Source organism: Pseudopipra pipra, chromosome 19 (genome assembly GCF_036250125.1).
Source record: "Pseudopipra pipra isolate bDixPip1 chromosome 19, bDixPip1.hap1, whole genome shotgun sequence".
In the NCBI taxonomy this organism is placed as follows: Eukaryota; Metazoa; Chordata; class Aves; order Passeriformes; family Pipridae; genus Pseudopipra; species Pseudopipra pipra.
In genome coordinates this window covers 6332474-6360132 of record NC_087567.1, presented here as the reverse complement: position 1 = coordinate 6360132, position 27659 = coordinate 6332474, and the positions used below count along the sequence as shown (strand labels likewise).

At 57.2% G+C, this 27659-nt stretch overlaps 2 protein-coding genes across 5 annotated transcripts; both read right to left on the bottom strand.

Moving 5' to 3' along the window:
• Positions 1 to 424: 424 nt before the first annotated feature.
• On the bottom strand, positions 425 to 9438 carry FDXR (ferredoxin reductase). Its single transcript, XM_064675918.1, has 12 exons — positions 9288 to 9438; positions 9096 to 9193; positions 7883 to 7978; positions 6548 to 6670; positions 5924 to 6037; positions 5330 to 5431; positions 3943 to 4050; positions 3636 to 3720; positions 2790 to 2998; positions 2323 to 2494; positions 1730 to 1903; positions 425 to 1038 (listed from the first exon to the last, which is right to left on the bottom strand). The coding sequence occupies exons 1-12, from the start codon at positions 9310 to 9312 to the stop codon at positions 908 to 910; spliced, it is 1437 nt and encodes a 478-aa protein (XP_064531988.1). The 5' UTR covers positions 9313 to 9438; the 3' UTR covers positions 425 to 907.
• Positions 9439 to 12136: 2698 nt separating this feature from the next.
• On the bottom strand, positions 12137 to 17779 carry FADS6 (fatty acid desaturase 6). 4 transcript variants are annotated; one of them, XM_064675916.1, is made up of 7 exons: positions 17397 to 17767; positions 16808 to 17163; positions 15863 to 16029; positions 15435 to 15615; positions 14405 to 14592; positions 13696 to 13875; positions 12137 to 12775 (listed from the first exon to the last, which is right to left on the bottom strand). In XM_064675916.1, the coding sequence occupies exons 1-7, from the start codon at positions 17432 to 17434 to the stop codon at positions 12626 to 12628; spliced, it is 1260 nt and encodes a 419-aa protein (XP_064531986.1). In that variant the 5' UTR covers positions 17435 to 17767; the 3' UTR covers positions 12137 to 12625. The 4 variants fall into 4 exon arrangements, with proteins under 4 accessions (XP_064531986.1, XP_064531987.1, XP_064531985.1 ...); XM_064675915.1 differs by lacking the exon at positions 12137 to 12775 and adding an exon at positions 13023 to 13547 and having other exon boundaries at positions 16808 to 17160; positions 17397 to 17779; XM_064675914.1 differs by lacking the exon at positions 12137 to 12775 and adding an exon at positions 13033 to 13547 and having other exon boundaries at positions 17397 to 17777.
• Between the last annotated feature and the right edge of the window lie 9880 nt (positions 17780 to 27659).

Sequence of the window (27659 nt, the reverse complement as noted above, 5' to 3'; positions counted from 1 at the left end):
CGTCACCGTAGTCAATCTGGGCTAAGAGAAGCATTTAATAAGCTTCAAAACACACAGGCCAAAAAAATAACCCCACCAGTGAATAGAGTGAAAGGGCTCAAGGCACTGCTTGCACCAGTCAGCGCTGGCAGGTACTGATGGACACAGGATCCCTCATGATCCGGAACAAGGCAATTACATGCTTGTTATCCCAATCCACCCCATAGGATAGAACCCAGGCTCTGTTGGGGTTTAACTGTAGGAGGCAGAAAGCAAATTAATGCCCTTTTCTGCCTGCACAGAGCTCACAACTAGTGGAGGGCACCTGGTCCCTCCCTGTGTGGAGCTGCCTTGCCTTGGGACATGTCACAGCAGCTGCAGTGCTGGGCTAGCTGTTCTCAGGTTAAGGCAGTCACAGACAAAGAAGCCAGACTCATGCAGGAGGTCCAATTTGGCTTCGATGGAAGGGTTTATTTAAAAAACAATTATCATTAAAAGATGCCTGCTCTGGCACGAATTACAAGGCAATGAAGCCATTTGGCTTGTGGCTTAAAGGGGAGGCAGCATGACACAGGGAAACATCTCCATGTGACTTGCTGTGGGGAAAGAGGCTGGCAGGACTCCTCTAGGTGCACACACACCTCCCCTCACCTGCACTGCATGATTCATTAATGCAACAAGAATCACCCCCGGGAATGGCAGCCCCGCTGCAGGGACGCAGGGCCAGCCAGCAGCCTCATGTCTTGAGGACATTCACTTTGGGAACCCAGAGTTCATCGTACCAGAGAGGCCTCAGTGTCACACACCTCTCCAGAGCGGCCACCAGCCCTGGGCACAAGCCCTGTGCTCCCAGGCTCTGCTCACAACCTGCTGGTGTTGCCCCGGGACGGCTCCACTGGAGCAGTGCCACATTCCCACCACTGCTGCCCTAGTGACCGATCAGCCGCAGCATCTCCGCAGGATCCACGATCTTCTCCCGGGGTTTGCCAGCAGCTTTGCCTCTTGCCACTTCAGCAGCATCAATCTTCTCCCAGTCCGAGAAGGAAACAGGACGGACCCCTGGGGTGACGGCGACAGATGGGAGAGAGAACTTAACCAGGTGAATACAAGCTCAGCCTCACCTCCCCATTGGCAGGGACCTGATGTGCCAGCAAACCTGCCCTTTTCTGACCTCAACCTCACAAAGGAGAAGTAATTTCTAACGCTGGGAGGAGAGGGATGGTAGGTTCCAGTCAGCTTGGATCAGTCAGACCTTTGCGAGCCGTAACAACGGCGAGCATGGAACCACCTCAGGGGACAAAATGCTTCCAGTTCACTGTTAAACCTCAGCCAGTTTAAGAGGCAAAACACACACACACTTTAATTGAATGTCTTTAAACACAGCTACAGCAAATTACTCTCATGGGCATTTTAATCTTTCCTTTAACTTGCTTGGAAGGATTACTAGGAAAACCACTCAAGAGCAATAGCTCACTGTCTCGGCAGCTGACAGTGACATTTTACCCAAGGTCTGTGCTGCTTTTAACGGCCCTTCCCAGAAAGTGGTCATTAACCTTAGCAATGACACAGTTTGAGGGAATTCAAGTCCTGCTCTCCCTGGGCTTTGGAATATTGAAACAGCAGCAAAACACATTCCCATGGTTCAGACTCTGCTCCTGTAAGTGGCTCACAAGACTCACTGCCCCAGGATACCCAGATCCAGGAGCAGTTTGACTGCACTGTACCTTCCTGCTGGCTGCCCCACACTGACCTCGGCTGCACAGGATGCTCTCCACGGCCCTAAAGCCTTCTCTGGAGGGGGACATGTCCAGCACACCCCCTTGGAGATCCTCCAGCACAGACTGGGCAGTGTCAAAGCTGTCGTTCATGGTGGTGATGATCACACCCGTGGGTCCTCTCTTCACCCACCCGCTGCAGTACAGACCTGCAAGGGCACATGGAGCAGCCAGGCTCAGGTCAGCACGTGGCCATGGACCCTCCTGGCTGCAAGTCCTTGTCCTGTTCCCCACCTTGGCGGTGGGAACAGACCCTTGGATGGTGCTGTCACAGCACTTTGTGTGCCTGCAGACCAGTTCTAAGCAGCCATATGGGCTGTTTCACTTTAGTAACAGGATACAAGGCCCAGTAAAACGCCCCTGTGCTAAACTGGACACCCCTAACACGAGCTGGGGATGGGCCAGCTCTTAACCCCTGATAGAGGCAGCTCATTTCCCCAGTTTCCACTCTCCAAGGTGTGCAACCACCTTGTATCCCTGCCCTTGGTGAACGGAGCTTCCAACCCCAAAGCCCCCAACCCACCAGCTGCACTCGACACGCCCCACGCAAATCCCTGCGGATACAGACCTGGGACACCCTCCACTCTGCCCGAGCTGTTGGGGATGATGCCACGCTGGGTGTCGAAGGGCACGGCCGGGTCCAGCGGCAGGCTCCGGTACCCGATGCTGCTGAGCACCAGCCCACACTCCAGCTCCTCCACCTCTCCAGTGGGGATGGCTCTGGCAGAGTCACCTGAGCCCTGAGAGAAGGGGGAAGAGGCTGCTGATCCCCACAGTCACCCCTGCAGAACAGCAGTCTGCTCAAGTCCTCTTTGGCATCTTTGATCCCTGGGTATTTGTTAAAGGCTGTTCTGCTGTTCCCTTTGGAAGGGGAAAAGCTCTTGGTGGTACCAGATTCCCCCAGAGCCTGCCAGCAGCCACTCCAACCAGACAGGAACACAAAGCTGTCTTTGGAGAGACTCCTGAGGGATGCAGCAGTGTCCTGCTCCATCCCTGCAGCCTCCCAGGGACATGCCAGCCCCCCTGAGCCCGTACCTCCAGGCGGGTCAGGGCCATGCGGACGCCCCTCGCCCTCTTCCCATCAGGGGTGGGCAGCACTTCCTGGGGGCTGCGCTGGAACTTCAGCCCCCACTCCCGGGAGGCTGCTGCCTGTGCTGCCTGTGCCTCCACTGGCTTCTCCCTGGGCTTCTCCAGGGCTGTTTTGATCATCAGCTCAGTCAGTCGCTTCCTGGGCCTGGGAGCATCTAAGAGGAAAAAGAGAGATCTTCACGACAGGAGTCAGCAAAAGCCCCTCGGGACACAGCACAGAGCCAAGGCCACGTCAAGGCAGTCTCGGTTTGTGAGTCTGTCACGTCAATGGGAGTCCAACGCCTTTGAGATGACAAACTGCAAGTCAAAGTGACCAGGAGAGCCCCTGAGGCTTGAGGCCAGTGGGACACACAAATCAAATCCTGCAATTTTCCTGTCTTGCTGGTGCTCAGAGGCAGCAGCCTGTGGAGAAGAGCAGGTCTCTGGACACCCTTGAACTCAGTGATTTCCTTTTAGCTCTACAGGAAGCTCTTAAATCAACAGCCTTGCGATCTCCTCTGCAAGGTCCCCTCAGCCCTCCTGAACCTCATGCCCTCATCACTCAGAGGGTAAGCACCGTTCCCATGCAGCAAAGTGGCTGCACAAAGACAGAAACAAGCTGTTCCCTTCTCTTGGTGCCTCCTAGCACTCTGAGAACGAGACACACCATGGTCACCAAGCTTTTATGTGCCAGGTATTAATCACAGGACAAGAGATTCTCTGATGTACACCCTGAACATCTCCAGATCACTCCTGGATGCTTGTCTGCCAAGCTGAGTCCCTGCCTGGAGGAGCATGGCACACTTCCCTCACCTTTAACAGCATTTTCGAGGCCTGTGAAGTCAGCAGGGTCCAGGACAGCTCTGGCACCAGGAAGGTTTATCATCTCCCGCAGCTCCTGGGAATTGCAGGCAGGAAGATGTTACCTCCAGAAGAGGGAGGTCACCCAACAGCCTCAAGCCCCCTTCCCCAGCACTCTGGGCTGGAAGCCAGGGAATGAGTGCAGGAAGGAAGATGCCTGGGTTCCACTCCCACCCCCAAACCACCTCTCCCCAACTGGGATGGGCAGTCTGGGGCTTAACACTGGGAAACAGCTGCCCTGCAGCACCTCCAGCCTCACCTTGATAGTGAAAGCAACTTGGAGAGGTCCCCTCCTCCCAACCAGCCAGACACGCTTCACCTTGCTGCAGGCAAGAGCTGCCAGGGAGCTGTCAGTGATGTCTGTCTTCTGCAAAACAGATTCGGGAGAGAGGGATGAGGGCAGATCTGGAGGGAGCTGGGGGGAAGGCACAGCCTCTGAAGGTGAAAAATCAGCAGAAAAGCTGGCTGTGCATGCAGAGAGCCTGGGAGAGGACAGAAAACAAGTCATCGCCCTTTGCACAGAGCTATTTGCACAGCTGGTCCCTCATCACTGAATGTTCTTTCCGAGGCCATAATGCACCAGAGGTAACGAGCCAGCACCCCGTGAGGCTGCCTCGGGGGATCCACCCAGGCAGGTTCACCTTGGGGCTAACAGAGCAAAGCCTTCCAGTGATCTTGATTCTGAGGTGCCTGCAGATGCTGTTGGGTATGACTTCCCAGGCATACAGGCTGTGGATGAAACCTGCTGCAAACCACAGCTCAAATCACCACCTGCTTGCCCCAGGCAGCTCCAGCACAAGCACAAGCATGGCCAGGGCTCACCTGGCACTGGCACCTTGCAGCAACCCTGTGCTCTGTTTCAATTATGTGTGCGTGTGTATCTAGATTGCAAGATCTTTTCCAGAGAAAATATGATGGGAGGGACACCAAGATAAACCATTCCAGACCAATTTTCTTAAAAGGAAAAGTGCCTGTCTACCATGGCAGTCATTCCCAGTGCCACATCCCAGCTGGCTTCAGCCACTGGTTCCAGTGCCTCCAAGTTTGGGGGGGGGGGTGTGTTTAAATTCAATTTAGGTATTAATACAGGCAGTTGTTGCACAGATGTAACAAACCTCGTGGCATTTCTCCAGGAGGGAAAACCTTTGCTGCCAACATCTGGGGCAGTAGCTCTGTGGAGCAGCTGGTGCACACCAGCTCCCAGCTGTCTGTAGAGGAGAGGTCCACCAGCTTGGACCAGACACCAGTATGCCCAGTGCCACCAGTAAAAACGAGGCTGCTGCCCTCAGCTGCAGTAGAAAAAAAACATCCCAAGAGAAGCTTCTAGTTTTTTGGTGGAAGAGGGAAAGTGTCTCTTCCTTTGCCTCTCATAGAAAACGAAGGGATGAAGCTCAATTTCCAACTTTTTGGATACCAACAGAGCAATCCAGAGAGCTCTGCAGCATTATCCAAGGCACAGTCACAGCCTTGGATCACTCCCCTACAGATTGTGAATCCATGGGTGCACCCGAGAGGCAAGAGCCTTCCCTGGGAAAGATCCCGAAGACAAGAGGAGTGTGAGGTTTTGCTGAGATGGGTGGGAACTCCAGCAGGGAGAGGATTTGGGCCCTGGGCTGCCTTCATGGTGCAGAGCACCCGTCACTCACCCTGAGGAGTTGCAGTGGGGACAGGAGGATCCGGGCAATGTCCAGTGCCACGTTGCCATGGCCCAGAATCAGTGCCGTCTCACAGCTCAGGTCAGGCTTCAGCTGTGGGGAGAGAAAGACCCATCCGTGAGCAAATCCACACAGTCTCCATGATGTACAGCCCCTCAGACCTGCTCTCACCATCCAAATTCCCTTCCACCCCTCTCTGCTCCAGAGGTGATGCAGATGGGGAAACTCCACACCAGACACAGCAACACAGATGCTTCCAGCTGATCCCTCTCCCCACTCTTCCTGCAACAGCATCTCTGGGAGCAGGAGGTGTCTTGGCCAAAAAGCCTCCTCAGGATGCAGAGCATCACCCCTCCAGCTTCCCATCTGGCCCAGCCAAAATATGCTGCCAACGTACAGAGCCAGCTAATCCGCTCTCACTGATGTGCAAATTGTTCACATTTCTACCATCTAAGAAGGATTTAACGTGGTTCCTGCTAATCTTTTCCAATTGCAGGCCTTTCAGGACTTAATCTGGAGCTGAATGTCTGCTGGGATGGGAAGAAGGATGGGAGGAAGGGCAGGGAAGCACACGGCTGTACTCACGTCCCGGTTCTCAGGCAGCCCGTTGTACCAGCCCACGAATGCTCGGGCTGAATACACACCGGAGAGGTTCTCCCCTGGGATCCCCAGGACCCGGTTGTCTTCAGCACCATAACTCTGGGGAGGGAGCAGACACAGTCAGAGATGTCACTGTGTGCAGGGTCTGACACCAAAACACAAATCCAGCTGCTGCTGGGGACACTGGACGGCTGCCAACCCTTCCCAAAGACTGGGATAGGCAGTGGAAGGGCTAAACACAGCCCAGGCACAGGGGCTTCATCCATCCCATCCCCCTGGGCTCCAGGGCCAAAGTTGACCTCCCTGGGGCAAAGCAGAGCACGACAAGATGAGGACTGAGCAGGAGGAACAAATCCATGCTGGGCTGAAACAGGCATTGGCCAGCACAGGGAAGAGGTTTCAGAGACCTGCACTTGATGCCACGCTCTAGCACGTGCTCCCTGCAAGGCTTCGGACGAGCCTTGGAGCATCTGAGCTGTCCCGAAGCTGGGAAGAGCCTCCCATGCTAATAAGGCACCCAGAAACGCAAATCCTCTTCCCAAGATGCCAGCGGGGATCTGCAGACCTCCTCTGTGATTTCTGGGGCGCCAAGGCAGCCCAGGTACCCACCAGCACCACGGCGTGGTACGCCTGCCGCAGCTCCGGCACCGTGACGTCCCTGCCCACGGTGACATTCCCGTAGTAGGCACAGCGCCCCGAGTGCGCCGTCTGCGTGAAGGTGTTGATCACATTCTGCAGAGATCAGAGAACCTGGAGTTATGTCCAAGCCACAGCCAGGGCCAAGGTCTGCTGCTGACAGGAGATCCCCGTTCCCATCCCCTCCCAGCCTTGAGATGCTTCTCCCCGCCTCGGTTGGTTATTCTGAGACTCTTATCTCCCAACAGCCAAAGATAAGTCACAGGGAGATAAGCACAGCTGTGACTTGGCACTCTCTGCACTGCCCTCTTCGGAAAGGAAAATCCATTTTTTACACCCGCCTGGGGAGGACAAGAGCCTTTCAGTGCCTTCAGCCCCTTGGAATAAACCCCATTGCAGGGGAAAACTCCTTCCCAAAGGTGAGGCTTGCAAGGGAGCCCCACCAGCTCCACCTTCCACCCAGGGTGCTGCCCACCAGCCCCCAATGCCAGTCTCTCATCTCAACCCTTCCCAAAAACCACTTCCTCAAGAAAGGATGAGGGCAAGATGGCATCCAGAGCCTTTTCTTCTGAGTAATTCGGGCTACCCAGCAAAACCACCACTTCTCCTCCTGCAGCTCCAGCTGGATTCAGCCTGGAGACAGGACAGATACCACAGACCCAAGCCCACATCTGTCAGGTCCACTGCCTCTCTCAGCCCAAAGGGGTCCAGGCATTTTGGTCTTGGATCTCCAGGGATTAGAGGAAACCACTGCAAGATATTGCTGTGTCTGGATCTCCCGTGTCTGGATCTCCTGTGTCCCACCCCTCCAACCACCTCCACCCCAGGTCAGACACAGCAGGCACCTCTGAGTACAACTCACTGCCAGGCAAAGGAAAATGGCTGTGAAATCCTTGGCTTAACTTTTCCTTGCCCAGGTGAGCACCAGTTCCACCACCCCTAACAGCAGATCTGCGTGTTCCCAGAACAAGTACAGATTAAGGAAGGGCAAACAGCAGCAGCAATGAGCAGGCAAGATCCTGCTGGCATAGTGTCCAGGTACAAAGAAGCCCATCCAGGTTTTCCCTGGCCTTGCTCTAGGTCAGGCTGACCAGCACTGGGGGCAGCACTTCCCATCACAAGCCACTGTTTTTGACCTGCTATCCAGATGCCAGATATCCCAGGCATCCCATATCACCAGGCCAAGGCCTCAGCACGGAGATCTGGACCTCTCCAAGTGTGACAGCTCCACACCACAGCCTGGGGACAGCGACTGCCTCGCCTGCACCCACCACTGTCATCACGTGGGCAAGGGGAGGGAGCACCAACCTTCACTTCGGGGTGGTCTGGGGCCACCCCAAAACGGACAAGCCCGAAGGGAACAGGCAGCTTCTCGTAGATGTCCACCTGGGCCCCACCGTGGTGCTGTGGGAGAAGAAAGTCACAGTTATAGGATGAGGACAGAGAAGTCACAGGAACCCAGTAATATTCATCTGCTGCTGGGGGAAACATGGGGCAGGAGGGAGGGCTGCACCACAGTCCCACAGCCAGAAACAGCCTCTTCCAGACTTTTCCATGCACAGGATGATGGTGTGCTTGTTACTACCAGCTCGGATCCCAAGGTGTGTGGCAGAGTGACCCCAATCACCATCAAGTACATCTCGTGAGGGCTCCATTGCCCTACCCACCCCCTCTTCCACACTAACCTGGTGGCTGTCCAGTACCCAGAGGGGGCTGATCAAGAGCCCCCACACCACGTGGGAAGCACCCAGTGCAGCACCCTGAGTGCTGGGGAACCTTCTAGACATCTGCCAGCCCCCAGCAGAGATGCCCATGCCCTGAGATCCCCCGGGGTTGAGTCACATCAGGGTCGGAGCTTTAGACAGATGTTTGGCTGCAGGGCTTTTGTTATCTTGTATTTTGAGTCAGCCTCTTCCCGGAGATTAAGCAGCCCTGAAATTTGTCCCTGAGGCTTAGTAACAGCTATTTTCCAACACGTACCAGAGACAACACAGCACGGTTTAATGACGGGGTTAAGCTGCTGCATCTCTGGTGGGTGCCAGCAGCCCAGTGCTGTGCTCAGGTCTCATTTCCCAGCAGACCTGACCGCCCAGAGCACTGACACCAGGTAAAGCATCACCCACGTGTCTTAATTCAGCTGGGTGAGGATGAGGGAGGAGAGCAGGTCCCACACATCCGCTTTTAACACACAGTTAATGTCACTCCTGCTGGGTGACAACAGCTCCCGGCGAGGCAGATCCCTGCTGCTTATTTGATTCTAGAAAAATCACTTGGGTTGAACTCGCAGCAACCAACGTGGGTCTGGTGAGGACGGCCCAGGGTCAGGGCAGGGATGGAGGCAGCCCCAGCCAAAGGGCCCAGAAGGATGCTGTGGGGTCTGGGCTGCCCCGAGCAGTCCCCCAACAACACAGACCAGGCTGGGGCAGGGCCAGGACCCCACCAAACCACCCCCCAGCTCCCTGAGAGCCAGGCACCACCAGCTCCCTCCCTCAGCTGCAGATCCCGGCCCTCACCCCGGTACCTTAAGGATGTGCTGAGCCGTGTAGAAGCCGGCGGGGCCGCTGCCCACCACGCAGACCCGCGGCGCCGGGGCGGGCGAGGACAGCCACCGCCGCAGCCCTGCAGGGGAGAACGACAGGGAAGGCGTGAGGCCACACGAGAGCTGCCACTTGCCAGGGGCCACCACAGCCCTTCCCCGGAGCCCGGCACCCACCGAGCGGGGCTCGTCCCGCTGCCATCACCGCGGCCGCAGCGCAGCGGGGCCGGGCTTTATGTACCGGCCCGGGGAGGCGGAAACGCCTCGAGGGCAGGGCCGGCAGCCTCGGCGCTTACGGCCAGGCCGGGGTCGGTGGGAGTCGGGGGGTGTCAACTGCCCCGGAGCGCCAGCACTGAGACCTCCTAACCCGAGCTCCGGAGGGGCCCCGCGCCCGGCCTGAGGGGTCCCGCGGCCCTCACTCGCCCAGGGCTGGAGCAGGGGCCTGCGGGACACGGCTGTCGCAGCCCCCGGCCCTGGTTCTCTGGCTGTCCCGGTCCCGGTGCCCCCCGCTCCCAACACGTGTCCTCCCGGCCCAGCGCCGGTCCCGCCGCCAAGCCCCGCCCCTCACCGCCCCGGCCCCACCCCTCATTCCCACAGGCCAATCGTGAGTCGGGACAGCGCTGTTATTAGCATAACCCCGCCCATCCGCCGCCGCGTGCCCACGCCCCCAGCCAATGGCGGCACGCTGTCCCCTCCGCGGCTACCCGGAAGTGAGTGCTACCATAGAGAGGCGGGGAAGGCGCGGCCGTGCCGCGACCGTTCGCGCCGCTGCTCTCTATGGTGAGGCCTCCGCGGTACCCGTCCCGCTCCCGCATCATCATCATCATCCCCGCGGGGGTTAATTGCCGGCGTCCCTTTATTCCCTCAAAGAGATCAACTGCCGAGGTCTGCCGGGGGAAACCGATTTCAAGCATACCCCTGCAGAGCCTCCTCCTGCCCCTTGCTGGGAGAAACCCATTGCACTCCCTCGATAAAGGATAAAACACTAGTGCCAGAGGCAGCGGCAAAATCCAGCCTCCACCACGGTCCCTGCTTTATTTCCTCCTTAATCCCCATCACAGCACGGTTCAAGTGCAACAACTCCCACCTCCCGTGCATGAGCATCACCCCGTCCTGGTTCAGCCCCCGCACAATGCACCAGTCAGGAAAACCATCTCAGCGGGTCCGGGAGACGTTTAAGAGCTGGACAGATGCCAGGGCACGCAGGCGAGCATTGACAGGGCTTTTTAAATGCAATTAAGAGCGAGAGGAGTTTACAGCTGGAAGCTGGTTGTAATACGGGTCATAAAACCCACACGCTCTCTCTCATGGTCTTGGAAATTGGTTGATGGCTTTCTGCAAAGGCATGCTGAGAACGGCAGCTGGCCCTGTGCCTCCATCTGCTCCCGCTCCCTCGGGGGATTTGGGGCAAGGACCAGGATTTCCGACGTCTCCAAGCACAGCAATCACCAACCCACTGCCCAGAGAGGCTTCAAATATCACCATAGGTGTCATCCACAGAAACAGTTCAGTTTAAATTTGGCGGTGTGTGTGTCTGATTACGGGTCAGAATACTCTTTTTTCCCCCCCAAAATTCTCCCTTTCCCTCATTAATTTCTATATCCGCCACTTCTGACTAGGAATAATCCACGTATTTCCCAAACCACAAGTCGCCTCCCGCTGGCTGAAGGACCTGCGAGCACTTGCCTTTAGATGGCACTGCGTTAAACAACACCCATGGAGTCCAGCTGGGAAAAGGGCTGCTGCTCCGACCAATGCTTGGAAACATTTTGGGACGGATCTCTTTGCACCAGGAGAGGATAAAGAGCATTTTGTGCCCACAAGCGGGAGCACGTGAGGCTGAGATTACCCCGCCTGAACCGAAAGCACCTCTAATGCTCACTTAGCCCGTGGCTGGAGCCAGGAACACCTTAACTTGGCACATTGACCTTAATTGAGCTCTGATGCTCAGTTAAGAGATTAATCACAGGGCAGAAGGGCAGCTCTGGGGAGGGTCTCTGCCACCCCTGAGCAACCCACAGGAACTCTTGGGCCATTTGGTTCATCCAACCCTCCTAAGATTTCTCCCCACCTACAGACCCAGCCTAACCCCTGCCTAAAGGGGAATTTGCCCTTTGGATGTTTCACAATATCCTGGATCAATGAACCCACGTGGGGCCAGATAGAGGTGGCAATGTCACCAGCCCAGGCCATCAGGATGCCCCATTTCTGATGCCAAAGGGGTTACACTGGATGGATCCAGGGCCAGTTTTCCCTGCCAAAAGTCTGTATCTGTTACACAGGGACACACCATGGCCACACCAGCTCTGGCCCCAAGTCACAGTGGCCACACAGGGACACTTTCCCAGTGGGTCTGAGGATGTCCCTGCACTTGGTGGTGGAGAAGGGGACATGTGGTGCCCACAGGAGGGAAAACACCATGGACTGCCTGCTGCAAACATCACCCTGCCATGGGCCAGGAACAGGGCAGAGCATCCCTGTGCCTTGGGACACATTTGCAACAGGGAGCCTTATAAATCTCGGCTGTGAGGCTGTCGGGATCCAGCCCAGATGAGAGAACAGCCCAAATCAGGGAGCAAAGCCCCAGGCTCAGAGCAAAGCCACACTGGTCCCACTTTGGCCAGCTGCCCTTTCTGCTGCGAGCTCCCCACCACGATGCTGGGCTGAACTTTGTCATCGGTCTTGCAGGTCTGGGACAGCAGAGCACCCTGGTAAAGCCAGACACAGCAACCCAGAGGGGATTAGAACCAGCCACGTGAGCATCCCAGCCCCTGGCAGCAGTGCTGTGGGCAGAGTTCACCCTCCCTAAACAGGGAAAGTCTCCCAAGCCCTGGACATCTACCTGCATCCAACAGGTTATTCCCCTGCAATAGGAATGACCAAGTCTGGAGTCAGCTCCAGCACCCCAATACAGACAACCCCCATGGGGTGAGGGCCTTTCCCCCAGCCCCACCCCAGACACCATGGAATACCTGTATGACTTGTTACAGCAACAAAACATAATAAAGAAAATCCACCTCAAAGTGTTAAGGCTGAATTTGCCAAACCATTGTTCCTAAAAGGGACTGATTTAGCCCAAAGTCAGGCAAAGCACAAGCAGCAGTGACACAACCCCCTCCCCACCATCCATCCCTTCCCTGAGCCCCCAGCCACACAGTGGCAGCTCCATCCTACAGACCCTGGTGGTTGTCAGTCCTGGATGTCCTGGACACAGTGCTGCATCTCTCACAGAGGGGGGGGTTCCTCTCCCCAAGCGTGAAAGCAGAGTGGATAAAACTAAGCCCTGGCTGGGAATAACTGTGAGGGGACCCTGATCCTTCTGCCCCTGGTGTTGCACCGCCTGGCTCTCCTGCAGTGTCTCTGTGCACTGTTTTCTAGCCAAAAGCAAGACATCGGGGAGGGACGTTTCCCACATGATGGCTTCGTGGAAGTGTTGGTCTGTGCAGCCCCAATCCTGCTAAAACCATCCCTGCTGCAAGTCCCCGTGGGAAGCAGTCCCCCGAGTCCTGCAGCCCTCACTGGATGCCCACCAGCTCTGTGATGGGGGGAGCGTGGACCATCAGCTCCTCGTATCTCTGGAGGAAGAGCCGGAGCCTGGAGCCGTAGGTGTCCTCGTTGTAGGGCAACTTCTTCTGCTTCAGGTACTGGGAGACAATGGGCTTGATCTGCAAAAGAAAAGGCAACGTCACCTCTGTGTGGGATACCCTGGTGTTTGGACAATGTTCCCAGCCTGAGGCACCCCAAAAGGAGCCCAGAAAACCCGTCCCACATGCCCAAAGCACAACTGGAGAAGGCAGCACCAAGCCATAACACCTTTGCCATGAAAATTAAGAGGAAGGTGGTTTCCAGTTGCAGCAACACAGGGAGTTCACCTTGGCAAAATGCCTTTGTAGGGCTCTGAATTAGGAGAGGTGCCCTAATGAGAGCCAGCCACGCATGCTCGGCCCTCACACCTGTAGTTATCCCATGTGCCCACACAGCTGGCTCGGCAGCGGGGCTGGGAGGTGCCACTACATAATTACCCCCTTCTCTGCAACATGTCTGTGTGGGAGACAGGTCCTGCCAGCCCCGTGAGCTCAAGCAAAGGGCACTGAAAATAAGGGCACAGCATTAAACAAGTGGCGATCCCGTGCTGAAGGACATGGACCTGTCTTGGGATCCCCTCAAGCCGAGGAAGTGCTCAGAGCCCCTTTAGAACACACTCCACACCTCAGAGCAACAAGTAAGGGCATGACCAAAATTATAGGATGTTTGCCTGGATGCTGGCTGAACCAAAAATCAGACTGCGCAACACTTGGGATACTTTCCCAGCAGAAGAGCTGGGAGGGTCCTGGACTGCTGGAAGGCTGCTTCGGGCTGGAATTTGGACCAGGAGAAAGAGCAGGGAGCAGAAACCCAGGAGAAACAGGAATGGGATGGAGGTCGGTCGGTTAGGGGCTGCCAAAAAGCAATGAGAGGTCTCTAGAACAGGGGGAATGCAGCGCAGAGAGGTCTGGTGGCAGGGAGAGGAGGTGGTGGGGAGGTGGGTGGTCTCGTCCCCGTGTCACCTCCCAACACTCTCAGCCACCCTGCAGGCCTGCCTCACCTTCAGGCACATGTTGTCGGAGAGGCTGGGGAAGAGGTGATGCTCCACGTGGCAGCTGATGAGCGAGTGGCCGAAGGACCAGTCGAGGAGGGCGTTGCGGGGCAGGTTGAGGACACCCAGGCTCATGAGGTGGATCCGCTTGGGTTTGCGATCGGCCGCGAACATGGGGAGGCCGATGTGCTGCGGGACAGGCGGGATGGGGACCCTGTGGCACCCGTCACCTCCCCAGACTCTTCCCAGCAGAGCCAATGGCAGCCCTGGCAGTGTGTGGGCCAGGCTGAGCCACATTTTGAGGTTTGACTGCAAACCCCAGAGCTGGGTTTGTCCCTAAAGTCACTCCATCCTGTGCTTGTCTGTCCATGGACACCAAGGAGCTCCCAGGCTCTGTTTCCCCAACTCGCCCACACTTTGAGCCACAGGCCTCTTCCTATCCCAGGACCTGTAACACCACCTGCACCAACACCTGCAAACACACCAACCCTCCCAATCCTGAAAGCCACTGCAGACAACATCACCCTCCTGTACTTCACACCCACGTGGCCTGATGTTCTCCCAGGACCACTGCTTCCCACCCAGGGCCACCAGCCTGATCCTCCCAGTGACAACATCAGCACAAGGGAGGTGACAGCTGAGGCTATGTCACCAGCACTGGGTGGTCACTGGCCTGTCTGCAGCACTGTTGAGATGTCTTGGAGCTTCAGGTCTCTACCTGGAATATGTTGACATGGATGTAGGGATGTGCCAGGAGGGAGCGGGTGAGCAGCATGCAGAGCAGGGCGGACCACGGCGACTGGAAGCCTGAGACGTGGAGCAGCAGCCAGTAATGGCAGTAAAAACCCAGGAACATGCAGCAGAGAGTCCGGAGAGCTGCTTTCCACTCCACATTCCTCAACAAATCTGCACAAGGAAGAAGAGGCAGCACATGGGAGAGGTGCTGATGCTTCCCTGCCCCACTGCTACACCAGCAGCCAGGCTGCCCAGTGTGCCAATAACCCTACAACCTGTCCCATCATCTCCCTTTCCCCATCCTCCAGGTTGGCCCAAATCCCATAGATCTGCTGTTTTTTAGGGCTGGGTCCCAGAGCCTCCTCAGGGCAGCTGATCCAGCTGTGCATCATCACATCAGGGATTCAGATGCATCTTTGTTTCTCACAACTTGTCAAGTCATTGTCTGTGCTTTCGGCACTGCCCAGAGATGGGTTGTGCAGCCCAGAGGGCTGGGTTTCCTCAGGCTCTTACTGCTTTCTGAGCTCTTCTCTCTGATCGTTTCCTGGCACCATTATTTCCCCAGAGACACCACTTTGCCTGCCTGAGCTCTCTTTGCATCCCAGCCCCCACGCCCTCCACCCCACACACAGCGATCAAACACACCCCGTGCAATGCTCTGACCATCCTGAGACCCATGTGTGACACTGAACCCCACAATGGCAGAGGGTCTGAGTTAAAGGACAGCAAATTTTGAGTGCTTCAGGCTCATAATGGCTTTTTCCAGAGCTTTCAACATCCAACATAGGGAAAGGCGAAGTGTTTTCTGAGCACCAGCAGAAAGGAAATGCAGCAGATGCTGCCCCAGGGCAAGTGCAGCATCTCCTGCCTTTGCTGCAGACTGGTGTCCTGTCCCGCCAGGGGCTGGTGTAGTTAATGTGATGCCTCCAAAGCAAGCAGGACCCTTGGGTGGGGTGAGACCTGGACAGTCACAAGCTCCCTGCACCCTGTCCCAAGGTGGCTGGGACACATACCAAGTGCAACCAGAGGGGTCAAGATGGGCACTGCGAGAGGGGCGATGAACATGTAGACGTAGCGGTTCAGGAAAGGAAGTTTCCAGGTGCTGGAGTCCCCAAGGCCGATGACGTTGGTGTAGCCGTGGTGGATCTTCACGTGGTTGTAGGTGGCCTGCTCGACTGTGAAAGCTGAGCAGAGCTGGGCAGGAAGAGAAAGGAGAGGTGGTGCTTACAGTCATGGTGCCAGGGCTGGGCGCTGCCTGGCTTGGGCCTGTGGGAGAGGAACCCAGGGGAGATGTTCTGCACCCCACGGGTTCCAAACCCATCTGGAAATGGACTTTTTTGGAGTTAAGCACTAGAAACCACTCCCACCATTCCCCAATATGGTAAGGTGCTGATGGGGCGTTTCTGGGGGGCTGCCACCCGCGCCCCCCAGCCCCACTCACCTCAATGAAGAAGATGGCCCACACTTTGCCCCAGGATTTGGACTCGGTCAAGGCGTTGTGGCTGGCCAGGTGGCTGCCCTTGACGGTCAGGGTGTGATGCACCACGCCGAGGGTGAGGACACCCGCCAGGAAAGGGATGGTCTGGGCTGACCGCAGGCACAGGAACCCTGTGGAGAAACCAGCCGGGCAGGAGCTTGGGCACGGACATGTCCTGCAGCCCTCTGAGCCAGGCTGGAGGTGTTGCTGCACCCAAACATGCCATTGCCCTAAACCTGTTCTTCAGCCATGATGACAGATATTTACATCACCCAAGTCAGGGAGTTTGCCTCCTCACTGCCCTCAGGCCATCACACTGAAGGTTTAGACACTTCCAGCTGCGATGGCACTGGGTGCTGCTGGTGCCAGATCCCACCCCACAGCTCTGGCTGGGATCCCACTGGTGACATGAGACTGCCAGGATTTCAGCATCCCCAGGAGTTCAAAAGCAAGGGAAGGTCCCAGCTTTCCAAACATGCCACTGGAGACCCCCTGCTCAGCTGTGTCTCCCTGCACACACCACTTTTGGTGGCCACTGCTACCAAAACCACCAGGGTTTCCCTGTCCCATGGCTGGGCACAGGGTCACATGACTCGCTCTCCTGCACTGTGCCCATCCACCCAGATATCAACCCCTCTGTATCCCAGGTGCCACCATCCCCTCACCCCAGGCTGTACCCCAGGTGCCACCATCCCCTCACCTCAGGGTGTACCCTGGGTGTCATCGTCACCCACTGTGGGTTTCTATTGGGGTCAGGGTGCCCCATGTCACGGAGTGAAGGGGTTATTGCGGCTTTGTTACAGCCTTAATAAGTGCTAACAGGCTCCCAGCAGTGCAACAGTCATGAGGAGACAGTGTGACCCCCCCAGGACCCCCTGGCTGTAATTTGGGGCGGCTGAGCTGAGTTACCTGCCGGGAGCAGGAGGAAGCTGCAGGCAAGGATGCTGATGTCCACGCCGTGCCGTTCCCACCAGCTGCTGCTCTTCACCACCTTCTGCACCAGCTCTGAGAGCTCGGTCATCAGGGCTTCCTCCTGCTGCCCTGTTCGCTGTGGGGCCCCCCCGGGGGTCCCATCCTCGTCACCCAGCGCTGGTCCCGACTCCCAGCCCGCTGCCATCACCTCTGTCCTGCTGCCGTCAGGTGCTGTCGTGTCCCGGAGCAGGGGATCCCTCATCCCCCGGAGCCGGGGGGTACCGCTGACCTCACCGTTGACCTGCTGTCCCCTCTGTCCCGCCGTGTCCCCGTTCTCCATCGCCATCTCCCTACTGAGCAGAGGCCACGCAGGGTATGACCCACAGGGGATCAACCCCAGCACCCCGACCCACCGCAGACGGGCTTCTCGGCTCCCGCTGCCGCCGAAGGACACGGGAAGGGCAGGGATGGAAAAAGATAAACAATCCAAGGAGGACGCAGCCAGTGGACACGGCCGGAGAGCCACCCAGCCTCCCGCCGCACGGACACCCCGGCCACCACCCGGCCATCACAGCCCCCTACTCACGGCAGTCCCGGCTCGGTGGCTCTCCCGGCGCTGGCCATTCCAGGGTGGCCGGTCCGCCCGTGCGGCACCGCACACCGGCGCCGTACAGCAGCGATTTGGAGAAGGGAGGAGCAGGGGAGGACCGGGAGGAGGGCGAATGCAGATTAGCGATGGCAATAATCCGCCTTGGTGGCCCATATCGGGGAGCAGCCGCGGCGGCGGGGCCGCGGGGAGGACACTCGGCCGGGGCACGGGGAGGCGACGGCAGCGGAGGAGCGGAAAAAAAGATGGAGAGAGGCAGTGGAAACGCTGGAGAGGCAGAGGAGCCAAGTGCCTGAAATAGCCCTGAGAAACCCAAGCGGAGCGCTGAGGACGGGGATAGGGTTTCGCTCCTGCCGGGGAGAGGGAGCAAACACATCGCCTGTTCCACGAGGGAGGTGTTTTGGGGAGAAAACCGGCCTTTTCCACAGCCGGGAGCCGGCGTTGGGAAGGAGGGGCAGCGCACGGCTGCGCGGCTCCCTGTGCCTGCCCAAACCGCTGCTGCTGCGGGGCCGCTCCCTCCCTCCTCTGTGCTGGGGGACACACCGAGCCCAGGGGCACCTGCCGGGGACCAGGTCACCCCAAATCTGTCCCTAGAAGCTCTGGCACCCAATCCTGACCCCTACAGGGTCCCTCTTCTCTTCTGAGCTGTTTCTAGAATTTCTGTAAGGATTTCCTCCCTGTTCAGTCACTGCCTCCTGACTAATCACCCAGACACAACACAGGCATCCAAAAGATTTGGGGATGCCTATGTGCAGACCAGGACCTCCTGAGCCCCATTTCCTTATGGAGGAAGGCTAAAAAAACATCACTCCTCACTGTGGCACTGGATTTCTTCCTGCTTTGTTATTTTTCCTTACCAAAACCCAAATCAGCTCAACTGATCCACCCAAACCTTAATGAACATTGACATCTAGCAAATCCCTATAGAGTTGCAATAAACAAGCCTGGTTTGCTATACCCAACACTGGGGTATCTCATCCCCCAAATGAGATGGGCTCAGCACCTCCAGTAACATCACATCACTACAGTGACATGCAGGGAAGCAAAGCAAACCTCACACCCAAGTTGCACCAAGCCCCAGGGAATTGTCATCATACCCTGGGGAAAAAATTAATAACAATTAAGAAAAAAAACCCCAACAGCTGCAAAAGCAGCAGAGCCAAGGGTGCATCAGGGACCTGCTGAGGTTTCATTTCCACTGCAAGAGCTTGTATTAGGAAAGACCATTTCTAGAGCCAGGGACACTGAGGAATCACAGTGTGAAGCCCAGCCAGTGATTCATTCTGATACACAGCGTGGCTTTCATCACCCGTGGGTGCTGCCAGGCCAGGGGAGGTGGGTGTCAGATCCAAAGGTGCATCGGGTGGGGCTGCCTCTGAGTGACACCTTCATTACCTCTTCATTACCCACTGTGGATGTCACCACAAGGGACAGTGGCAGCACAGTGACATCCCTGCTCCCAGGGCACGGCACTGCCGTTCCATGGAGCCAAAGGTGAGCAGTGGTGGAGCTGCCATTGCACAAAGGGGCAGAACTGGTTTAGTGGTGGAGGCTGAGGAGGAGGGGTGGGGATCAGCCACACATCCAAGACCAACATGATCCGTCAGGATCTCTCTGCAGCCAGCAGCAAGCATGCCAGTGTGCATGGGCAGAGGCAGGTGCGTGGCATCACTTGGTCCTGTTGCTGCCACCGGGACCAGAGACCACCTGGGAGAAGAGAACAATTAGTGGGTTGAAAACTACATGGGAGAGGCTGAGTTTTGGCTTCTGGGGAAGCCAAAGTGTTGAAGTGTTGAACCCACAAGTGCTTCTTCCTTTAAGGTACAGCCAAGGTGGGAGTCATGATGCTGACAGGAGAGCAGAAACCATAAGGAGAGTCTGCAAAGCCAAAAGGACAGGCAGAAGATTCAGGATTGTAGCCCTGAATCTGCTGCCTTGCAGAGCTCCATTTTCAAAAGAAACTTTTTCAAAAGAAATCAATTTGCATCTGATTTTCCACCACACACAGGGCAAATCACAAAATCCCCCCTGACCAGCTGAGATTTTAGGGATCAAAGCAAACACTGACTTGGCCCTTGCACCATGGACACAAACACCTCCAATTTAGCAGGAAAAACATATTTAAGACTCAGAAATCATTCAGCACACAGCAGGGCATCTGGAGAGGATCAGTGTAATCCCTGGAGCAATGAACTCCTGCCAGCAGCTGCTAACCCCATGGCTGCCCCTCGCCCCAGGCAGCATGGGGGTCCCACAGGCAGACTCCACTGGGGATCAGGCCCCCACCACTGTCCTCATCTGACCCCTCTGGCCCCAGAACTGAGCCCAGCCTCTGGAAAGGCTGAATTTGCCCCCCAGCAGGCTCCTCCCATGTCCCTGCTCCCAAACAAGGGGAAAACGGGCCATTTTATCCTGGCACAAGGGCACGCCTGCCAGGCTGGCAGGACCTAGTGGCTGCAAGGTGCTTCCTGCTGACCCCTCCCAGGGTTCTCCCAGCCCGTGGGGCAGCACCTGCTGCAGCCCCCAAAAGTGCTGTTTCCAGCCCCAAAACCAGGAGTTTGCAAAAGTTGCAGTATTTGCACACTGGGAGGTGGGGGGGGCAGAGCCTCCTCAGCAGCCCCTCCATCCTTCCAGCCACCCACCTTGCTCACCCTCCTCATCTCCCAGGAGATGGAGCAGGCTGCAGAGGCTGGCAGTGGAGCACCATCAACTCCTTGGCTGCTGCAGCCAGACACCCCAAAATCACCATCCCCTCCTAACCCTAGCATCACTGGGGTTGCAGAGATTCACTTTTATAATACCTGGTGAGATTTCCGGCCCCCCCCCCCCCCCCTTTCAGTCCAAGCACATTTGGGTAATTAACTTAATGAACGATTAATTACCACCATCTCCTGCCCAGCAGGGAGAATTTAAGCACAATGCCTTTTACCTTTTGGGGTTTGGCAGAGCCACGAGGTCCTCAAAAAGGAGAAATTCTCCCGATTCATCACCTCGCCCCGCCCCTCTCCCTGAGCCCAGCGGCCGAGCGAGGAGCTCCATCTGCAGGCAAAGCTCTGCCTCCATCACCCCGAAAGCGGCTCCATCCCCCCAAATTCAAGCACAGGGGTGTTTGGCACATCCCGAGTTCCACAGCCGGGCAGCTCCCACAGCTGCTGCCAAGCTGGGAGATTAGCTCGGGTTTCCACTCACCCACCCATCCCAAGGCTGTCCCACGGCCAGCTGGGACACCCCAAACCCTCCATCCCTGGGGCTGTGGGATGAGGAAAGAGTGAAGGACAAGCTTGGGAGCCTCGGGGCAGGCACCAGAGGGAGTCACAGCTCCGTGCAACAGCTGCTTGCACTGTCGTTTGGCCAAAAGCTCCAGGATCCCTGCCCTGGGCTGGTGGGTTCCCAAGGGATGCTCAGACCCAGGCTGGTGGGCTTCCAAGGGATGCTCAGACATGGGCTGGTGGGTTTCCAAAACGTGAGACCCAGCCTGATCCATGTGCCAGGGCAAGAAGCTCTTAGTGGGTGCTGGGGGTGGCACAGCCATGGAGCCCTAGCCCAGGGGGTGCAAAGTCCCCTCCCAGGGACGAAACCTTTGGGTGTTGGGGGGCAGAGCTATCGAGCCCCATCCCATGGGGGGCAAAGTCAAGATCAAGACCTTGGGTGCAGTCACAGCCTCCCTCCAAGCTCCAGTGTTGCCCAGGTGGGACAGGGCTGACAGGGGTAGTGAGATGCCAGACCCATCCAGGGCTGTTTGACAGCCCATGTTCTCCCAGCCCTGCTGGGACATGGCAAGTTCATGCTTTAAACCTTAAATAAACACCGTTCCCGGGGCACCTCACTGTTTGCAGGGCACAAGTGGTCACTTTGGGCAACAGAAAACTTCCCGCTCACGCTCAGCAGCTCTGGGAAGAAACTGGATGCCAGCACTGGCTAATCTGGGCGATCTGTTTGCGTGGCTCAGACCGGACGACAGCGAGACGGGGCAGGCAAAGCCAGGCTGCCCTGCGCCGGGTCGTGCACTGGCTGCGGGGGAGGCATTGTGGACAGAGGCCTGGTCTTATCCAGGCTCTGTGTTGCTCCAGTGCCACCCTGTGCTGCCCCAGCACCTCTTCTGGGAAGTGGCTGAATGGCAAAACCCCACAAAGGGCATTGTCCAGCCCGAAAGGGGGTGCAGGCCCCACACCCCCAGTGACGTCCACACCGTCCTTTCCACTGCTGCCATGTTTTTCTCCTCTGTTTCACCTCCACATGGGAGTGCTGAAGAGGTCAGACGTGGGGAATTACTCTGCTAAACCTCAATGATGTTCACTCCAGGGTGAGAGGAGCTGGGATTTACCTGCCAGCAGCAGCCAGGTGTGGAGACAAAACTCCTTGCTCCTGTAAGCTTTAGGGGCTACACAGCATGGCAGAACCTGAATGCTCCCCGCTCTGGGGTTGGGATGATGGTCCTCCAGGTCCTGGCCAGGCCAGCATGCTGCTGTGCTGCAGGGATAGACCCCGAGCACCCCACCACTTGCAGAGCAGTGACAGATCTGTGGGACTGCCAGACAGAGCGGGAGGTTCTTCCTTGTGTGGGGTTGGATACATGCCTGGTCTGAGTTACACCATGAAGCGAAACACAACCTCCTCCCTTCTCCCCTTTCCAGTAGCCACCTGCAAACACAAGAAACTCAAAGCTCAGGGACAAGCCCCAAGGTGTAATTCCTTGCCTTCTCAAGGCTGGGTGAGACCCGTGGCAGTGGCTGGTGGATGGAGGCTTATTCAAAGCACATGAAAACCAAACCCAGCACAAAGTGTAACTGAGCCCTTGGACATCCCAGCCCAGGGATCAAAGCCACAGCACCAAAAACCACCTTTGCCCATGAGCACCCCAAAAGCCTCTGGGACTTGCTGTTTGTCCACCACCAGAATATCCTGATACTGTACCCAGACTGTGTTTTCAGTTTTATATATCAGCAGTGAATAAAGCAGTTGTCATCCACCCCTGCTCCAGCCCAGCTTAATTTCCAAAGCCTGGCTGGAGGTGTCAACTAATCACAGACTTCCTCCACTTAGCAGCTCAGGGCCAAGGTAATCACTGGTTTGGGTGCCTCTGCTCTTGCCCCGACCGAAACTGCTTGCCCCCACCCCTCTGTGCCTGGCGTCACTGCCTGGCCAGGTGTTACCCAACGCAGGAGTGCGGTGGAGATGCCGTGGGCTCCGTCCCTTTCCGCTTCCAAAATGCTGAGCCTGCCGACGACGGTGCCACCAAGGGATGGCTGAGTCTTCTCACCTGCTGGTCTGGCAGCTCTTTTGTGACCCTGGAGTTCTGCGGGGTCCTGTCCTGGCAGCAACGGGCCCTGAGGAGGGAACCAGCCACCGCTCCAGTGCCAGTCATCAGCCAGCGATTGGAACAACGCTCCTGGGCACAACACTACACTTCTAGTCCTTGAAAATTAAATAAGTTTTAAACATGGCACTGCCCAACCCCAGCCCTCCCAGGTGCCCTCCTGGTCCTCAGCCAGAGCCACCAGGGCCAGCCACACACATGTCCCCATGGGCAGGGACCCAGCCCGGCAGCTCCCCATCAGACACCCACACAAAATTTTTAGTGCTGGGTGCAGGCAGGGTAACTCCAGGTTCCATCCTCTGCCCTCTCGAGGAAGGAGGGACATTTCCAACCTCCTCAGCATGCGGAGGGAGGATGAGGGCCCAGGATGGCATTACCCAGCATTACCCAGGATGGCATTACTTGCCAACTTGGGCTGGGGCCATGGCTCAGCAAAGATGGTTTGTTGGGATGGCTCAGTGCCACTACCCGCGGCTGCTACTGGGGGCCAAGTCTCCCTGCCAGCTTCCACTGCTGGATTCACATGCCAGAAGGAAAAGGGGCTGGGAGGGAGAGCAGGGCTCAGGGTTGAGTCTCTTTTGTCTTCTCTCCCAGGAGTTTTTGGACAGGCTCTGTCGGGGCTGCTGTGTTTGCCCAGTCTAATGTGGGTACCAGCCAGTACCTGGGTCTTGACTCTGTTGCTGCTCTTGGTGGGATCAGGATACATCGAATTCATGGAAACCAGGAATTCCTGCAAGACAGAAAGCTCCCTGCTCATTAAGAAGCCCATGGACATCTTTAACTGGCAAGAGGAGGGATTGCACGAAGCTGTCCCTTGCACCTGGATGGGCACTGCCCTCTGCCAGGCACGGGTCCATGCTCTTCCCTGGCATGATGAGTTGGTGCCACCCTGGGTGCAAACAGCAATTAGGTGCCACGGTCTCCGGGCAGGTGCCCAATCCCACGCTGCTCCAGCCGGAGGGAAGGTGAGGACAGCTGGGGCCATGATGTAACCTGCCGTGCCTGGGAGGCAGTGCCTGGAAGGGAGCGAGTCGCCCAGCCAGGGTGGAAAGCCAATGAGCTGTGTCACTCATTTGGGCTGGAAATTTGGTCGGGAGCCAAAGGGCTGCCCAAATCCAGCCAGACTCCAAGAACGCACCCCCACCTCGCAGGTCTCGCAAAAGCAGAACCTATTTTCCCTCTTTCAGCTGCTGTGGGGAGGTGATGGTTGAGTTGAGGGCATGGGGAGAGGATCTGCTGCAGCTCCATCTTCCTGCCAGGCTTGGGGATTCACCCAGCCAGTACCCAGTGTGTCCACCTTGTCCATTACATCCCTCCCAGTGGGCACAGGCAGCTCACCAGAGCCTTGCCGAACTGGCCACCACACCGAGGGCAGTTTTTGTTTCTTCTTCCAGGCGAGTGCCCAATGCTCCCTGCCATCCAGAGGGATAACTCACATGCTGCCTGGCAGCTATTTCATCAGCATGGCCGGACCCATACAACCAGTTAGCTTGGAAAAACACGACTCTTCTAATGATACCTTTGGAGCAGTGGTGCTCCGGATCCCAGTCCACCAAGGGAATATCTGAAGGAGCCCAGAGGAGGTTGTGGGTCAGCTCTGGCTGGCACATGGTTTTATCCCCAGTCCTGCCAGCACCGCTGGGTGAAGGAGCCGCTTTCCATCCCCAGTGCCTGAAAACTGGCATTTTTGCAGCCTACTAAGAAAACACAAACACCAGGAAAGCTGTTAATCCTCGAGCTGGTTTTCCTGTGAAAGAAACATCCCCCTGGCCCCATTCCTCCCACTTTTCCCCTCCCACCATAAGGTGTTGCAGGCAAATCCAAGGTGCTGCTCCTTAATCCCAGCCTGGGGAAGCAGGAGCCACCCCTGACCTGAGCAACCTCACCTCACCAGTGTGTTTTATTACCGACTTTGACAAGGTCCCGCTGGGATCGGGGTCAGCGGCAGCCGGAGCTCACCAGCGGGAGGGCAAAGTGGGGCACAGCAAAAGAGGGAGGAGACCTATGAAAAAAAAATAGGGCTTAGAATAGAAACCAGGTTAGGGCTAAACTGTGGGTGTAGGAGCTGTCGCGGCAGGTAGAGCTGCCTGCTCTGCCAGCCCAGGGGACCTGAGGGCCTCCGAGCCATACTCGGCATTCCTCACCAAATTTTCAGGGTTTCCAATCCCCTAGTTCTAGAAGTTGCTGGGCTGGAGGGTACAGGGAGAAAGGGACCACAGGGATGAGACTGGGTGCAAAATGAACAAGAGCTCAACCCTGAAGCCATCACTTCATCCTGCGAGGGCTCTTCTGGTCCATCAGATGGCCATGACCCTCCAGAGGGTCCTTGCTGCCCCACAAGTGCCACATCTGGAGCAGCTGGAGAGTGACACAGCAGGAACGGAGAACCTAGAGGGCAGTTCTGCAGAAAAAAAGTAGGGTTTGTTTTTACCTTTCTTCCTGTTTGGAGAGCGAACAATCAACAATGAGCCAAGCTTGGCACAAGGTGGAGATAAGTCTGGCCTCCTGCAGCGCTTGCTGTGGCACAACGAGCGTCACGAGGACCTTGGCACAGCCTGGAGTGTTCCTCCGAAGCGCATGGAGGGTTCACAAGGTGCTGCTGGCACCTCCCAGGCAGCTGCCAGCCCGGGGAGCCCAAGGGTAGCCAGATCTGCTGGAAAACACAGAATCCGTCCTATGACCACATCCCTGGCTGGGTCATGGCCAGCTGGAGCCAGGCAGGGAGCTGATAGCAAGATTTACCAAGAGAGGCCAGAGGCACTTCTGGGAATAGCCCTGCTGGCCAGCCTGGGTCTGCTTCCCAGCAAGGATGTTGCCTTCTGGCACGTGGCAAAGGTCATGCCTCTGCGAGACCAGGAGACTTGCTGGAAGAGGGATGGCTAAGACTCTTGTTTTGTTGGAAAAAGGGGTGAAACCAGTCTCCTTGGAGAGGATAGGAAATCCCAGATTCAGCCTGCACATGGATCGATGGGTTTTCCCAGCCCACAGACACCCTGTCACACAGGAATTCACTCCATCTGCTCCACAGTGGGAGAAAACCTTCTCTCAGACATCTAAAAAATATCCCTGTCATCTCTGCTTCCGCCTAACAGCAGGTGTCCCTTTCCCATAGTAAAAAGTCCTGTGGTCAACAAAATCACCTTTCCAGAAGACAAGTCCACAGTGATGTCATGTGTGGGTTCCCATGCCCATCCCCTGCCATATGGAACATTGCCCTCAGTCCCTTGGGAAGGCTCTGCTGGAGGTGGCACTGTTGGGGAGCCAGGGTGGGGAGGACATGAGGAGAGACAGCCAGTCTCCTCCTCCTTCTTTACATACACAATAATTTTGGGAATAAATAGTGTAAAAAGGTGATTCTTTCAGCCTTTAGTCCCAGCACAACCTTATCCTGCTGTCAAGGCTGGGACAGTTCTTGGCATCACCTGTCCCTGGGGTGGTGAGAAAGGGAGCTTGTGGTCACCTTCAGAGAGGAAGGCACCCATCCCGTGTCACCTCCTCCAGATCCTGGTGCCGTGGGATGCCTGGGGAGGGCAGGGGACCTGCTCATCCCCCGTGGCATGGAAAGCCACCCAGGAGGCTGATCTTCCCTTGGGAAAGGCGGTTTGAGCACGTGGCATCCCTGCCCGGCGGAGCCGAGCAGCCCCGGGCCAGGTGAGTAACACCTTCTGCCACCTGCCTCGAATACCGAGGGCTGATCTATCACCTGGTGCCAGTGGGAGGAGATGTGCTGCTCCGCTGGCACACAGGGGCCCCTTTCGCCACCTCCAAAATGCCTCCTGAGGAGGGTCGGGCTGCCCTCACTGCCACCTTGGGTTTCTTGAGGGATGCCCAGCACGGGGCAGGGCTGTCCCCGTTCCTGTAGGCGTTATCCTGGAGCCGGAGCAGGGCTGCAGTCACAGACATGCCGATGCTACTCGCAGCACCCTGCCCGCACGGGCTTGTATAACCTCTTACGTCAGGCAGCGCTGGGCCACAGCTGAGCCGGCTCCTGCCTCTCTCCCTGCCCATCCTGGCCCGGCACCGCGGCCAGTCCTGGAACACAAAGTTCCTGGGTCTCACTGCATCTGCCGGGTGCTCCATGGGCCCCTCTGCCAGCAGCCTTCCTGCAGGGGTGCTGGCAGGTGCTGTCACCTGGTCCCTGCTGTGACCCAAAGGTGCTCATCCTCCGCCTCAGGACCCTTTGGGGCACAGTCCTGCTTCACATGGAGCAGTGTGTTGTCTGTGAAAGCAACTGGAAAAAAAAAAAAAAAGAAATGAAGATATTTTTATACTTTTCCCAGGGCAGAGGAGAAGGGGCAGGATGTGGCCAGAGCTGCTCCCTGACCAGCAGAGGAGATGAGTCCAGCACAGACCATCACAGCCCGACCAGTGCCCATAAAGGCTCCACCTTCCCAGCCGTCCCTGGCCTGCTTTGCAAACCCGACCGGCCGGGTTTCGGGGTACTGGAGGGGTGCCAAAGCACCAGGACAGCGGGGTGAAGGCATTCCCTGGCACCAGAATAGGCAGGACGCCATGCCAAGAACGGCACCGGCTGCTCACCTCCTCTTCCCACCCTCTGAAACGCGAGCGAAGCCCCTGGGGAGATGCTGTCTGGGGCATCAGCGAGTGCCCTCGTGGGCTGCGCAGCCCCCGGGCACGGGTGACCGAGCCCATACCGCGCCGCCGAGCACCCACTGCTGCCCCTCGGGCATCACTCGCGGGTGTCCGAGTGCCGCAGGGTTTGGTTTGGCTCTGGGTGCTCTTATGTAAGGCAGCAGGAGAGCGCTGGGGATGAGCGCGGCTTTGTAGGTCAAAAAATGGAGGTGCGGGGCAGTTCGGGGGTTGGGCTGGGTCAGCCTGTGAGTCAGTGGCAAAGGAGGGACCGGCGCGGCGGAGGCTTTATTAGCTGGAGAGGGGTGGAGCGAGGCTCCGCAGGCAGGCGAGGA